A 16,749-nucleotide genomic window follows, 5' to 3' on the forward strand; every position below is an offset into this window, starting at 1 on the left:
GGTTTTCCTTGAACATATACTCTTCAATGTAAATTCTAAGCTCCCAGAGTATAGAGATGGTTGTGTTTTACGACTACTTGATGGCTGGCTATTACTACTCTGATAAGAAATCTGTTTATATTCATCTTAAAACAAGGATACTTGTTTAAAAAAAAAAGTAGACAGGACTTGGGAGGTAGAGGTAAAGGGTTTTGGGGAATATGAAGAAAGGATATTTCGATAAAATTCATGGGCTCATGAGTTGTTTTGGAATCTGCTCTCCTTAGTTGCTTACCTGATTATATTAGTTATTTTGTAGCAGATTTTACTTTTTTTAATTTGAGAGTTTCTCTAGGATGGATTGGTAGGCCCTCTACCTAGTCTTTAAAAATCTCTTGGTTCAATACATTGTAATTAGTTTCTGGTCATTAAATTCTTCTCTCTTTCTTGCAGATTGAGGAGGTGCCATGCAGCAAGATACAGAGAAATGCAGAGTTCGAGCCAGAAGGCCTGACATGGCACTTTATGTACCCAAAGCTCGAAGGGGTGCAGTACACTCTAAAGCAGGTGATGAGGAAAAAAGCTATGGCCCACCTAACTCTGTGGTGAAAGAAGAACAAAAAGAACATTTTGTCTCTCAAAAGGAGATGTTTAGAGACAGACCTGAGGCTCGAAGACTAGATATTAATCCTGATAGAAAGGAACAAAATCGTAGGGAAGGAAAGAAATCCTTGACAAAATTAAAAAAAGATAAATGCCTTCAAGAAAGACATAAAAATAAGGTTTATATTAAGAGGGGAACCACAGAATGCAAAGAAATATTATCCCAAGGACATCAGCAAAGAGTCCCAAATCCTGAGATTATATCTAGTGTGCCTTTACAAAAACATTTTAAACCAAAAAAGGTAGAGTGTTTGGAGGTTGAAACCACAGATGTGACAGGACATGAGAATTTGCTTCTATCACAGTCTTGTTCAGAAGTCAGTGAGGCTCAGGTTCTGACCAAACCATTCCAAAATGTGAAACTCTGTGATTTTAGTAGGCACGGACTAAATGGGGGAATGTTTGAAGACAGAGAGTTAGAAAGCAGAATTGAAACTGATTCCAAGGTTGTGGAGATAGTATCCCAGTTTCCTGGAGGTTTCAGTTCTGCATTGAAACTTGAGGATATGCTTGCACCACCAAAACTAAACTCTGATTCTGGACTTGTACAAGAAGACATGCAAACATCAGGTGAAATGTTGAAGATCAGCGATGGAGGTATCACTGCTATTTCTGTTCTTGGAAGTTCAGATAGTATCATTGATCAAACTTGTGTAGACTTTGAAGTTCAGACTGTAGGTGATATGGACAACAGTACATGTTTCATCTTGAGTCAGAAAAGTATGGATTCCATTCCTGAGGCTATGGGTCATAGCACTTATAAAATGCCAATAGTCAGCAAATTAGAGAACACAAATGGCATTTTTGATCCCACAATGATTACAGAGTGTGAGAGGAATGACAGCATTGCTGATGAAATATGTGTAAAGTATGGACCTTCTGATACAGCCACCCTTGCTCATGAAACATACTCAGATAATGGATCTAATAGTGTAGGTGACATTACCAGTAAGGTGTGTGTAATGGACGTCACAGATGTCATATCTGAGAACGTAACTGTGGACAGCCCTTGTGTAGTTACAGTTAGAATAGTTGATGAGGCCTGTAGCAACACAAATAGTTTCTCAAAACATACAGAGATGAGTGCAGACACAGCCCCTCTTCATGTAGCTAAAAGTGGAAATAACACTGAAAATTCCAACAACCTGACTGATTGCTCAGATATTTATGCTGAGAGTATTCCATCTAGTTTCACAGAGTCAACAGGAAAGTTGATAGAGAGCTTATCAGATTGTGCGTCCTCCTTACCTATAAAGAAGATTGCTGGTATTAATTATAACACTTGTTTGGACTCTGAACTCAGTATGTTAAACTGGACAAAAGTACTTTCAGACAGTGCCTTGGGCAAAGATCTGGATTGTGCTGGTCATATCACAGAAACATTGCATGAACTAAGAACTGCTGAAGAGTTTAAAACAAAAGAGGAAGATGACTCAGAGAATATAACATTTGATGTGTCCTTTCCTGATGTGGAATCAGTATCTGTGGAAACATCCATGGAACCGAAAGCAACTGAAACTTCTTACATGGAAGGAAGTACTGATACCGAGGAGAGCTGGGAGTCTATGTTTAATGATGATGGTGACTGCCTGGATCCACGTCTTCTACAAGAGGTATGTTTAGATGAAGTTGCTTGAAGCTTAGGAAGTTTCTAGATATGGGGAGCCTGGGGTTTGGGCGGTAATTCTGAGAGACATTTGTGACAGTCACTCATATTACATCCAATTTCAAGCTTCCTGCAAAAAACTTAAAAGATTGTAAAGTGAGAAAGATTATCTGATAGACCTTTAAAAAATAAAACATACAGAACTGAGCTGTATCTATAATAGCTAAGTCCTGAGAAATCTTACTGAACAGAGATGAATTAAATGGATTCTGGCTCTCTGTTAAAATGCGGAGGGAAACTTCTTCAAAGAGTTTTTTCTGTGTTGACAAGATATATTTGACACACGCCCATGGGGAAAGGAGAATTACTGATTATTACCATTTATTTTCTTTTTTCAGTAGATGGTTGGAATGTTGCTAGACACTAAAGAGAGGAGGGTAGAGTAGGAGCGATAAAAGAAGGCATTTTTTTTTTTATGGAGTTCATGCTTTGAGTTAAATTGAAGAACAGATGATTGTTTATAAAATAAAAAGCATAAGTAAATAATGATGTGCTGGCCAGTTAGAGTTCATAAATAACAAAATGTTAAATTTTCAAGGCATCTTAAAAATTGTTTAATCTTTTCATCTTCTTAAGACAATTACTGTCTATCCAACATTTAAATTCTTTACCATAAATAACAGTCATTGGTTTTTAATAGAAGAACTACTCCCCCTTTCATTCCTTATAGTTGGTCCACATAGCCATTGCCTGGAAGGGAAAAAAATGATTTCCCTTTAAGATCCTCAGTCTTACAGATGGAGAAATTGAACCTCAGTGGTCACAGCTTTTGGAAGGACAGAGTCAGGATTTCGGTCTAGTTCTGTCTTAATCCAAAGTTTATGTTCTTTCTCCTAGACCATTTCCTCACCTACAAAATAAAGGGCTAACTTAAACAATTTCGAAGATCCTTTTAAATACTAATATAATGAGTCTTTTGCTTCTGAGACTTAAACCAGAGGTACAGAAAAGTTATCACATGCAGGTGAAAGAGCCAGTTGAGACTAAAGAAGACAACCCATTGGACAGAACTGACTCTCCAGTATTAAGCAGTTCCACCTCATTTTTAGGAAGTGTTTACATACGTTGAGTTTCCCTGTACCACAGATAGTACTTCCTCCTGTCAAGTCAGGAAAACAGTATGTCTTATATGTCTTCCTTAGGAGGAAATATAGAGTAGAGGATATCTATAAATGGGCATTCATAAACACCTTGAAATTACATGAATAATTTTATGTGTATGTACATTTTTTCATAGCTTTAATCAGATTTGGGAACCAAACCAAAGGCAAGGAGTCCCAAAATGGTCCTGTGACCAACAGCATGAGCATCACTTGGTAAAATGTTAGAAATTGCAAACTCTTAGGCTCAGCAATCTGTATTTATAAGTTTTCCAGGTAATTCTGTTGCACATAAAGTTTGAGAACCACTGCTCAAAGAGAAACGTGTATCAGAATGTGAGTGGGAGAACTACAGATGGCTGTTAGCCCATAATTACAAAAATACTGTTCAGTGGAGGTTTAGACCCAACTCAGATTAAGAAATATGAATAATGGGGAAAGTTGGGTGACTATAGAGAAGTTATTAAAGAGCAAAGCGTTGGGAGAAGGCCTTAGTCTGAGAAGGGAAGCAATGTTCACAGGAGTTAGCAAAAGCACTACCTGAGGGGTAGAGAGCACAGGCATGCGTAGGAGGACAAGGACTGTTTTCTGCTTCCTACGAAACAAAGACATAGCACACACTGTCTTTTACACATGGTTGCCGTTGCCATCGAGTACATTCTGACTCATAGCGACCCTATAGGACAGAGTAAAACTGCTCCATAGGGATTCCAAGGAGCAGCTGGCAGATTTGAACTGCTGAGCTTTTGGTTAGCGTCCGTAGCATGCCATAGCTCTTAACCACTGCGGATATAGGTGACAGGGCAGAGTTGGAGCTTCCTGCCTTTTTCGGATGGCCTCCAGAGATTTTCAAAATATTACTGCTGGAACTTGAATTCTCTGTGGTAGCTTAGTGATATGGTTTCTGTATTGGTTGGGAGGGAGATTCAGTTGTGCAGTTTCGTTTTTCAGTCTTAATACCATTTAGAATAGGTGCAAAAGAATTTAGGCAACCACTTAGTATTTTGAGGAACATAGCTAAAGAGGAAGCTGGCATGAGCTAAAGCTGGCAATGATAATAAATGGGGTTACAAGGAGTATGTAGTGTTCTAAGCTGGAGACAGCCAGAACCTAGGTATTGTGTTTGGATTATCTTCGGAGGTACTTGGGAGGGAGTAGGGTCTATGTTGAGGAATGAGGATGGATGAGGGCAGGAAATAGGGAGCTGGATTGAGAATGATAGGTACGAATCCAACTCCAGATGATGATGGTCGCTTCTACTTTGGGTTTTAGAAGATGTAATAATAATAATACTAAAAGATGTAACAAATCCAGTGACATTGATAGCCCTTTGACAACTATTACTCTTAATTTATTATGTATATTGCTCTAAGTATAATTTATTAAGTGCTAAACCAGAGTGTCTGCCTACCTTGAAAACTTTCCAACCTAAGATTTTTGCTGTTTTCCCAGTTGGCCTGTTTCTTTGTTGAGAGTGGCTAGACTTGGAGATAGACTCCACCTCTGGTAGGCTGGGAGGTATGCCGTAGAGCAGGGTGTGACAGTCATGGGCATATGAAGCAATTTCCTGTGACATTCAAACCTCTAAAACTGCTGGGGGTGGGTAGAGAGGATAGGTAAGTCATTATTGTGCTCCCGGAACTGCAAGTCTTGATGAATCTCCAAAGATCACACTTAAATTCTTAAAGCCATAGTACAGGATGCCCAGAAATATATGTTGGTAATTGATAAAAGGGAAGATGTTGGCATGACGTCTTTTAACCCTCTGAGATCTTGGAACAAGAATATAAGAATTATTGTTGCCTTGAAAAAACTTCCATAGCCCTTGCTGCCTCCTGTACACATCCTGTAGGAGGGTTGGTGGGATACCAGCAACATAACATTGATGTTGCTAGATGCTGGCATCTGACCCCTTCATTGGCTGTTTCTGGTCTTGAATCGAGTTTTTAGGTAGGGGTAAATATTTAGGTAAGAGTCTCCTGTATTTTAAGAATTTGAAACCTTCCATTTAGAAAGTTCTTTTGTTACAGAACGCTACTAACAACTATGGAAAAGAGAAAAAGAGCAACACCTATTCCCACCCATCTTCCTTCCCTTTGTGTGCTAACTCCTGTCCGGAGGCACTCCGTCTCCCTGTATAGTCTTTTGCAAGAATTCTGTCCATTTTTAAGTGGGAAACACAAAATCAAAAGGAAAAATTTATAATCCAGCTACTAAAAGCAAATTTTATGAAGTATAAAGGGAGGTTTCATATCCCATCCCCTAGAGACATAGTAACAGTTGGTACCCCGTCACTTTTCAGTTAAATAGCAAATATTCAGCACTTAGAATTTGATAAACAGTAAATAGCAAATAGTTAGATACAAGTTAGTTATTATTATCACTACTGTGTTAAAGGCACTATGCTACATGCCAGCTTTCTTCTGTGTCCTAAAATTGCCTACATTTTAGTTGGAAAGAAAAGATGTAAATATGTGACTAGATAGTTGAATGACAATCTCAGAGGTAAATAATATAAAACAACCAGCCAACAACCATATAAGACATGACCTAAGGCTATATTTGATTGTCTGATGAGTGCTACAGACAATGGCTTTAAAAAGGATTAAATCACTGAGGGCTATACTAGTTGATATTGTTGCCTGTAGGTGAGGCCCTAGAAATGAAGCAAGAGATTATAATGGTGATATGTTTTGTAATGTTTATTCTATTTCATTCATTCCCTATTTAGTGACAATAGCAGGTAGACGAAAGGTTATAGTGACAAAGGGAACCAGGTACATTCCTAGCCCTGCCCAGGAAAACACAGACAGCAACTGTATCCCAAAATTATAGATTCATTTGTGTTAAAAAGCTTGGTTAAAGATGCAGACGCACCTTTGGGAGAATTAAGTCCCATCCACACTTGATTTAAATGAATTTAATCATTTATGTCAAAAAATACTTACAGGCATGCTCGGTACTCTGTTACTGGTCTTTGGGAGCAGTGGTGGAGAGAAAGAGAGTGAAGCAGCTTTAGCCTGTCTGCTGAAATGAATAGCCAGCAGTCTAAAATTCAGGCTTATTTTTTGTTGTTATGAATTTGAGATTGGGATGTAGGGAGGTGTAGGTTTGCAATAAGGCTGTTTTGGGACAAAGGGAATTTAATTGCTAATCAACAGTTTTATATAGGAGATCTTTTGTATAGATCCAAAGGCTGAGATTGTTAAGGAGGAGCCAAGGAGATGCCTAGACATACTGGATATCAGACTTAAAGCACCAAGACTAAATTTCTGATCCTTCAGATGATGGGTCATCCTACTGTATTGCCTGGCTAGGTCAAGATTCACTCACTTCCTTAAGCCGTGGATCTGACTCTGCAATTTGAAGGTCAGAAGTATGTGTCTCTTACCTGTTGCTGAGAAGGACAGATAAGGAAGGACTGTTGTTGTTGTTGTTAGTGTCTTCAAGTCGATTCCGACTCAGTGACCCTATGTACAACAGAACAAAACAATGCCCAGTCCTGCACTGTCCTCACAGTCATTGCTATGTTTGAGCCCATTGTTGCAGCCACTGTGCATCAGTCTGTCTCGTCGAGGGACTTCCTCTTTTTCGCTAACCCTCTACCGGGCATGACGTCCTTCTCCAGGGACTGGTCCTTCCTGATGACATGTCCAAAGTACTTGAGATGAAGTTTCACCATCCTTGCTTCCAAGAAGCACAGACTTGTTCATTTTCCTGGCAGTCCGTGGTATATTCAGTATTCTTTGTCAACACCATAATTCAAAGGCATCAGTTCTTCCTTGGTCTTCCAGCTTTCGCATGCATATGAGGCAATTGAAAGTATCACGGCTTGGGTCAGGCGCACCTTAGTCCTCAAAGTGACATGTTTGCTTTTGAACACTTCAAAGAGGTCTTTTGCAGCAGATTTGCTCAATGCAGTCTGTCATTTGATTCCTTGATTGCTGGATCCAAATAAAATGAAATCCTTAACAACTTCAGTCTTTTCTCCATTTATCATGATGTTGCTTATTGGTCAAGTTGTGAGGATTTTTGTTTTCTTTATGTTGAGGTATAATCCGTACCAAAGGCTGTATGTAGTCTTTGATCTTCATCAGTAAATGCTTCAGGTCCTCTTTGCTTTCAGCAAGCAAGGTTGTGTCATCTGCATATCACAGGTTGTTAATGAATGAGTCTTCCACTAATCCTGATGCCCCGTTCTTTATAGTCCAGCTTTTTAGATTATTTGTTCAGCATACAGATTGAATAAGTATGGTGAAAGGATAGCACCCTGACACACACCTTTCCTGATTTCAAACCATGCAGTATCCCCTTGTTCTGTTCAAACAACTGCTGCTTGGTCTATGCACAGGTTCCACACGAGCACAGTTAAGTGTTCTGAAATACTGATTCTTCACAATTTTATTCAGTATTTGTTATGATCCACACAGTCCAATGCCTTTGCATAGATAGTAAAACACAGGTAAACATCTTTCCGGTATTCTCTCCTTTCATCCAAGATCCATCTGACATCAGCAGTGATATCCCTCATTCCACGTCCTCTTCTGAATCTGGCTTGAATTTCTGGCAGTTCCCTGTCAGTGTACTGCTGCAACCATTTTTTTAAATATCTTCAGCAAAATTTTACTTGCATGTGATATAATTATAAAACAAATCAAATCCGTTGCCGTCAAGTCGATTCTGACTCATGGCAACCCTATAGGACAGAGTAGAACTGCCTGGTAGGGTTTCCAAGGAGTGGCTGGTGGGTTAAACTGCCGACCTTTTGGTTAGCATAGTGTTCGATAACTTCCTAATTCTTTTGGATTGCCTTTCTTTGGAATGGACACAAATATGGATCTCTTCCAGTTGGTTGGCCAGGTAACTGTCTTCCAGATTTCTTAGCATAGATGAGTGAGCACCTCCAGTGCTGCATCCATTTGTTGAAACATCTCAGTTGGTATTCCATCAATTCCTGGAGCTTTGTTTTTCGCCAATGCCTTCAGTGCAGCTTGGACTTCTTCTCTCAGTAACATCGGTTCTTGACGGTATGCTGCCTCCTGAAATGGCTGAATGTCCACGAATTCTTTTTGGTACAGTGACTCTGTGTATTTGTTCCATCTTCTTTTGATGCTTCCTGCGTCGTTCAATATTTTGCCCATAGAATCTTTCAGTATTGCAACTCGAGGCTTGAATTTTTTCTTCAGTTCTTTCAGCTTGAGAAATGCTGGGCGTGTTCTTCCCTTTTGGTTTTCTAACTCTAGGTCTTTGCACATTCCATTGTAATACTTTACTTTGTCTTCTTGGGCCGCTCTTTGAAATCTTCTGTTCAGGCTCTTTTACTTCATCATTTTCTTTAGCTACTCTACATTCAAGAACAAGTTTCAGAGTCTCTTCTGACATCCATTTTGGTTTTTTCTTCTTTCCTGCCTTATATGACCTTTTGCTTTCTTCATGCATGAAGCCTTTAATATCATCCCATAACTTGTCTGGTATTCTATCATTAGTGTTCAATGTGTCAAATCTGTTTTTGAGATGGTCTCCAAATTCAGTTGGGTATACTTAAAGTTGTATTTTGGTTCTCGTGGACTTGCTTTAATTTTCTTCAGCTTCAGCTTAAACTTGCATATGAGCAGTTGATGGCGTATCCTGCAGTTGGCCCCTGGCATTGTTCTGACTGTTGATATTAAGCTTTTCCATCATCTCTTTCCACAGATGTAGTCAGTTTGATTACTGTATATTCCGTCTGGTGAGGTCCACATGTATAGTTGCCATTTATGTTGTTGAAAAAAGGTATTTCCAGTGAAGAAGTTGTTGGTCTTGCAGAATTCTATCATGAGATCTCTGGCGTCGTTTCTATCACCACGGCCATATTTTCCAACTGTAGATCCATCTTCGTTTCCATCTTCTGCATTCCAATCACCAGTAATTATCAATGCATCTTTATTGCATGTTTAATCAATTTCAGACTGCAGAAATTGATGAAAATCTTCAGTTTCCTCATCTTTAGCATTAGTGGTTGGTGTGTAAATTTGAATAATAGTCTTATTAACTGGTCTTCCTGGTAGGTGTATGGATATTATCCTATCACTGACAGCATTGTGCTTCAGGATAGATCTTGAAATGTTCTTTTTTATGATGAATGCAGTGTCATTCCTGTTCAATGTGTCATTCCTCGCATAGTAGACCGTATGATTGTCTGATTCAGAATGGCCAGTACCAGTCCATTTCAGCTCACTAATGCCTAGGATATCGATTTTGATGCGTTCCATTTCATTTTTGATGACTTACAATTTTCCTAGGCTCGTACTTCGTGCATTCCACGTTCCAGTTATTAATGGATGTTTGCAGCTGTTTCTTTTCATTTTGAGTCATGTCATATCAGCAAATGAAAGTCCTGAAAGCTTTATTCCATCCACATCTTTAAGGTTGACTCTATTTTTAGGAAGCAGCTCTTCCTCAGTTGTATCTTGATTGCCTTCCAACTTGAGGAGCTCATGTTTCAGCACTGTATCAGACAGTGTTCCACTGCTATTCATAAGGTTTTCACTGGCCGATTTTTTCAGAAGTAGATCACTAGGTCCTTCTTCCTAGTGTGTCTTAGTCTGGAGGCTCCACTGAAACCTGTCCACCATGGGTGACCCGGCTCGTATTTGAAATACTGTTGGCATAGCTTCCAGCATCACAGCAACACACAAGCCACCACAGTATGACAAACTGATGGATACATGGTAGAGGCAAGGATTAATACTCTCTAAAGTAAGGAACAAGGAGGATTTTTGGTATGAGCAAATAGGCCTGGGTGTGGTACAGGATTTTTGGTAGCTAGAGGAACCCTGGTGGTGCAAACAGTTAAGCTCTCGGCTGCAAATAGAAAGTTTGTTGGCTTGATCCCACCCAGCAGCTCAGAGGGAGAAAGACCTGACAATCTACTTCCATAAAGATGATAGGCAAGAAAACCCTATGGAGCAGTTCTACTCTGTCACATGGGGTCACTGAGTTAAAATCGACTCGATGGCACCTAACAAGAATAACAAAGGTGTTGTAAGGAAAAGGTGGATCAGGGACTGGAGAAATCAAGAAGTAGAATGGCAGTAAATGTAAATTTTGTCTGTTTTGCAATTTTTCTCAGTTCTCATGGACAGCTGTTGTCACTGACTACCATAGCAGTAACTGAGTTAAGCTATCAGGACTAGTTTGGGAAGATTGACACCTCTAGCATCCCTCTGCTTGACTTAGTTTTACTATTCCAGGCTCATCTAGTCTCACCTTGCTGCTAGATCAATGGTATCTCTCCATTCAGTCCTTCCAGTCATGCTAGGACTAGGAGGAAATATGAATATGTCTTGCTGCCTTCTCCTTACTTCTCTTGACTATAAATTTAATCTACACAGTGGATCTTTAGAGCAAGAATGCCCAAGAATGCCAAGGTCGGTCTGCCATATTAACCTTTCTATACTATTTGAATGGGAGCCAGATATGTCAGTTCAGGAGATTTCACTTGGTCCCTTCCGTGTATTCATGTGTCATACGTTGCCATTCATGGGAGAGGACTAGAGCTCTCGAGTTTATCGTCTGGCACTAGGGTCAGTAACTGATCATCTGAAACAATAGTTGAGGACACTCTGCTGCTAGCTTTATACATTATTGTAACTTTCTTTTTTTCTTATTTCCTCTTACCCTTCTCCTCTTTCTTGCTCACTTTACTCCTCTTTGCCTGTACCTTAATCCAGTGCGGTAGACATGGCTTTCTCTCACTGATGATAATCGGAGGTATAGAGATGTTGATGATACCTATTCTAGAGAAATCCCCAGATGACACCTTGCATGGCGTTCTACCCATTCTATGTTACAAATTTTATGAAGCCAAAGTTTGCATGTCTGCCGTTGGTTTCTTGATAAGGTTAGTGTAGGCATAGCTTGGATATAGTAGATAATTTTATTTGCAGATAGAGATTACTGTTGGAGACATATCCTCTCTTACACTTAATATATAAGGTATTAGAGTAGAAAGCCTGAATTTTTCTTTCTACTATTGAAAATGACTTATGCCCAAAGCAGTATAGAAGGGGGCTGGAACTATAACTTTAGTTGTACATAACACACTATAGTGTCATTAGGTTTTTAGGGAACTCCTTTTGTGGATATTTTTGAACTTGGATCATGAGAAATTTGAAAAGACTTGAAATAGTTTTTTGTTTTCTTTTAAATTAATGGTATTATTTCCTTGTCTGCCAAAGATGGGAAGTTAAATGGGTAAAACATTTTAACTCTAGCTACTGATTTAGTCACAATATTACCATAGACCAAAATAAAAAAAAAAAGGGCTATTGCTCTCAATTTCCTGTTATTCTGGGATCCTAAGATAAACTCAAATCCAGATAATCCAAAAATGTCATTTTTTGGTTTATAGTTTAAACCTATTCTCCAACCAGATCTTCTGATTTATCAAGGTTTATAGTAAATCATAAAATTTTAAATTGATTTTCTTTAATAGAAAATGAGGTAATAAGTAGTTAACTAGCCATAAGATGATAGCAGAAGTGAAAGCAAAAACAAACATGTTGAATAACCTCACCTGCATAATTGAGAATTGACTGTATGGATTAATCCTATGCACATAGACAACAATAACTCTTAAAGCAACTGCAATTATTTTATTCCACTAGCTTGTTGTCAAGTCTGTGGTGTGTTTGTCCCTATGATAACCCTCCTCCCATATTTAAATTTGTTATAGCTGTAACTATAGTTTAAAGTAATTTATTATGCTTTCTTGTGTTTAATTAAAAGTAACCACAAATATGTTTTTATTCCTACCCTCAAAGTTCTGAGCCAGGGTTATGTTACAGGTCCTTCAGCCCTTAACTATAAGGACTAGAAACTAGAACTTTATCCTGTCTTAGAGATGGAGCTGTACAAGTCTTTTTAAAAAAGTGGAATGTTAGCATTGAAAGGGATCTTTAATCTAGTGTAGCCCTCTCGTTTTATAGTAAGATAACTAAGGCCCAGAAAAGTTGTTACTTACCTAGCTTAGGCCACATAGTGCCAGTCAACAGATACTGAACAGCTATTCTGTGCCCAACTCTGACCTTGGTGATGTTGAGGGATAAAAGAGAAGAATAACAAGGTTTAAGGAGTTTACAGTCTTATAGAATTAATGAGACTTATTCTCAGAAATCACTAGAAAAAAATCAGAATTCTATTTAACTGAACTGAATTGCCACTGATTTTAAGATACACCATTATTTTATGTATCACTAAGAAAAAAGAAAACTTTTACAGACTGCTTATCACTTAGAATTTTTATTTTGTACATGTTGAAAGAACTGTCTGAGACTTTGTTAGGCGTAAGTATTTATTATATATCATTCTCTTACATATGTAGAAAGGAAAATATGGGTGAATTAAATTGGTTAAGGTTTTTCTTCACCTCTGTTATTGTGAGTTTTGTTTTTTTTATTTCTAGCGTTTCTAATTGACTTTTTAAAAAATTTTTCTGTTCAAATTATGCAGCTGTTTATGCATGTTTTTCACCTTGTAGATTTTTTTAACACGTTAATTATAGTTATTTTAAAGTCCCTTTCTGATCATTTCAACATCTGGAATCATCTCTGAATCTGGTTCTGTGATTGCCTTATCTCTGACAATGGGTTGATTATTCTTACTTTTTGTGTGTCTCATGATTTTTTATTGAATGCTAGACATCATATATAGATAAACAGTGGAATCTGAGGTAAATAGTATTTTCGCTCAGAAATGAGTTCATCTTTTTTCTGACAAGTTGTTAATTAACACTCCCCCTCAATAATATGGGGGATTTTGTCACTGTCGTCAGGAGTTGAGCTGGATTTGGGATTTGTTGGTGCTGCTGTTACCTTGTGTTCTTCTTGGGAACTGGGCTGCCAGAGAATGTTTCCTCAATGTTCCTGCTTTTTTCTCAGCTTTGAATAGTCCTTGCATGCCTGTGCCACCTGGGGAGGCTCTCTCTGGACTCCTGTGTTGCCTCCAGTCTGTCCTATGAAATTCAGTGGAGGCCCAAGGAAAAGAGCTTGCAAGTAATTGCAGAGTCTGCTTGTCTTTGGGGCTTCCAGTTATTCTTAACTTGTATAGTAACCCACTCTAGACTTGTACGAATTTTTTAAAAATTTACGTGGTATCTTCTTACGCGCTTGTATGGTGACCTCTTCTTCCCATTGTCTGCCAAAAATGAAATAGTTTATGTAATCTATATTTCTTTGGAGGGGCTTGTCACTCTTTGGATTTAAGTTCCCTTGATTGTCTTGCATCCTCAGTTCTCTGGGGAGCTTAAGAGAAGTCAGATTTTCTTAATTAGCTGGCCTTTTCTCATTGTTATAGTGGGAGGAACATTCTTTTGTTGCTTTCTACATTCTATTCAGAAGTGGTACTAACATCATGTGTTACATGTAACATATCAGCACTCAGTTAAAGTTTATTAAAAATGGGTTGAATTCATTGAATGTGTAACATGCAAAGCAGTATTCTAAGCACTTACTGCATCATCTAATTTAATCCTCACACTTATCTATGAGGTGTAGGTACTATTATTTCTGTTTTGGGGGGGGGATGAAAAATTTTGGAATTAGTAGTAATAGTTACACAGGAATCCCTTGTGTAACTGATGTGAAACGGAGGCTTAGTGAAGAGAAGGAACTAGAGGCACAGCAATAGATAAACATTTTAATTGATATTACCTAAATCACCAAGATTGGGAATTCCAGAACACTTAATTGTGCTCATGAGGAACTTGTACGTAGATCAAGAGGCAGTTGTTAACAGAACGGGGGGATACTGCATGGTTCAAAGTCAGAAAAGGTGTGTTGTCAGGGTTGTATCCTTTCACCATACTTACCTATTCAGATGTATGCTAAGCAAATAATCCGAGAATCTGGACTATATGAAGAAGAACGGGGCATCAGGATTAGAGGAAGACTCATAAACAACCTGCATTATGCAGATGACACAGCCTTGCTTGCTGAAAGTGAAGAGGACTTGAATCACTTACTGATGAAGATCAAAGACCACAGCCTTCAGTATGGATTACACCTGAACATAAAGAAAACAAAAATCCTCACAACTGGACCAGTAAGCAATATTATGATAAATGGAGAAAAGATTGAAGTTGTCAACAATTTCTTTTTAGTTGGATCTACAATCAACACCCATGGAAGCAGCAGTCAAGAAATCAAAAGACACATTGCACTGGGCAAATCTGCTGTGAAAGACCTGTTTAAAGTGTTGAAAAGCAAAGATGTCACCTTGAAGACTAAGGTGCGCCTGACCCAAGCCATAGTATTTTCAATCACATCATATGCATGTGAAAGCTGGACGATGAGTAAGGAAGACAGAAGAAGAATTGACGGCTTTGAATTGTGGTGTTGGCGAAGAATATTGAGTATACCACGGACTGCCGAAAGAATGAACAAATGTGTCTTGGAAGAAGTACAACCAGAATGCTCCTAAGAAGCAAGGATGGCAAGGCTACGTCTTACATACTTTGGACATGTTGTCAGGAGGGATCAGTCCCTGGAGAAGGACATCATGCTTGGTATAGTACAGGGTCAGTGAAAAAGAGGAAGATGCTCAACAAGATATATTGACACAGTGGCTGAAACAGTGGGCTCAAGCATAACAGCAGTTGTGAGGAGGGCGCAGTACCGGGCAGTTTTGTTCTGTAGTGCATAGGGTCGCTGTGAGTCGGAGCCAACTCAGTGGCACCTAACAAGAACAACAACAACCTAAATCACTTTCCCTTTTCATCCTTTCCTCCCCTGAAAAAAAACTTGAATCCGTTTTTAGCTTCTCCAAGAATGGGAGATATATCTTTGGCAAAACAAGTTCTCATTTTCCTCACTTGATAGGAAAAAAAAAAAGGCACAGTATAAAAGGGAAGGCTTGAACAGACTCTACTAGGACTTTTGGTTAACAGGGAGAGGGTACTCTCAGGGTGTCTCAGGGTCTGGAAGCTTTGATTGGTCGTTAGTAACATCTTTTTATAATAAGTGAATGACAGAAATAAGGCATTGTCTTTCATGGCTTTGCTGCCACTTTGCACTTTTCCTTCCTTTTCTACTTCCAGTGTGAAATGATTAATATCCTTCAGTTTTTGTTTTTTTTTTTTAAATAGGATAGTAGAATTTTAAGTATTTTTTATTACTATTAATTGATTCACTTGCCTGCTCTGTGGTAATTCCTTTAGGTAGCTCTCATGCTAGGGACCTTAAGTATAACTACTTGTACCACTTATATTTGCCTTTACAAATTCCTGTTAGCTCTTTACTCACTCTTTAATACATTCAACAAAAGATGGATTAACAAAGTTTTTTATTTAAAAAAAAATTTGTTCTGTTTTTGTTCTGTTCCAGAGAAGAAACTATGAGATGAGCCTGATCAATAAGCGCAAACAAAACAAATGTTATTAATTTATCTCTTCAGCTGTTGTCTGACTTTCATGTTCCAAGATGTGCCATTTGTGGCTCACCACATTAATCAGTCTGCATTTTCTCACATGCTAGTTGATAGATTCAGGTTAAGTTTTATGCAGTACCTGTCTTTGCTGGAATTTCAACGCCATTTTGAGTATTCCGTATGTATAATATAAACTAGGTGATAAATCCCTGGTCATCATTGTATTCATGAACAACTTTAACACAAAGACAATGCTAAAGGTTAAGGGATAGGACCATTGGAGACAGGGAGGAGGATTGTTCACTTATGGGAGGAACTTTATATGCCCTGGCTTGATGTAACAGTCACTTACATGCTTCCTCCTCCCTAGTTGTCAGGGAATGTGAAGAGCAGAGAAGGTATCCAGGAACCTAGATTTGATTATTACAACCATGAAGTTCCTGACATTGACCTCAGTGATTGTGAATTCCCACATGTCATTGAAATTTATGACTTCCCCCAAGAATTTCGTACTGAAGACCTTCTACGAGTTTTCTGCAGTTATCAGTAAGTATTTGCAAATGGTTGGGGATGTTAGGGAAGATGGGGTGAAGTTTTCTTAAAGTATCTTCTAAAACCACATCCATTCCTTTTTATTTTCATATTCCCTGTTGTTTACTTTGGCATCACGTTTGTTTATTGTCTCCTCCAAGTCCATAGAAATCTTCCATATCAAATCACTCTTCTTCTAAGTTCCTTAAAACACCAAATAGTCTTCATGGACCCCATTTTAGCATTTAACAAGACTATCATGAGTGACACCTCGGTCTGTCTTCATGGGGTATTTAGTACATTTGTATTTATTGTAATTATTGATATATTTGGCTTTTGGATTAATTAGATATTTTTTCTCTCTCTCTTTTTTTTTTTTTTTTTTTTGGAGATTATACTCTTTCT

The 16,749-nt window shown here is 38.4% G+C and overlaps 1 protein-coding gene across 10 annotated transcripts in view; it reads left to right on the top strand.

Moving 5' to 3' along the window:
* Positions 1-16,749, top strand: part of R3HCC1L (R3H domain and coiled-coil containing 1 like) — an 88,414-nt gene that overhangs the window by 54,678 nt on the left and 16,987 nt on the right. For all 10 annotated transcript variants that reach the window (XR_002825613.1, XM_023740633.1, XM_004370011.2 and 7 more), the window contains 2 exons: positions 433-2,255; positions 16,184-16,359. Coding sequence is in view for 9 of the 10 variants with exons in the window: in XM_023740633.1 (XP_023596401.1) it covers positions 447-2,255; positions 16,184-16,359 (1,985 nt within the window). In the remaining variant the exon portion in view is untranslated. The remainder of the gene's footprint in view (positions 1-432; positions 2,256-16,183; positions 16,360-16,749) is intronic.

The sequence above is a fragment of the Trichechus manatus genome, unplaced genomic scaffold (assembly GCF_000243295.1).
Source record: "Trichechus manatus latirostris isolate Lorelei unplaced genomic scaffold, TriManLat1.0 scaffold00007, whole genome shotgun sequence".
Lineage (NCBI taxonomy): Eukaryota > Metazoa > Chordata > Mammalia > Sirenia > Trichechidae > Trichechus > Trichechus manatus.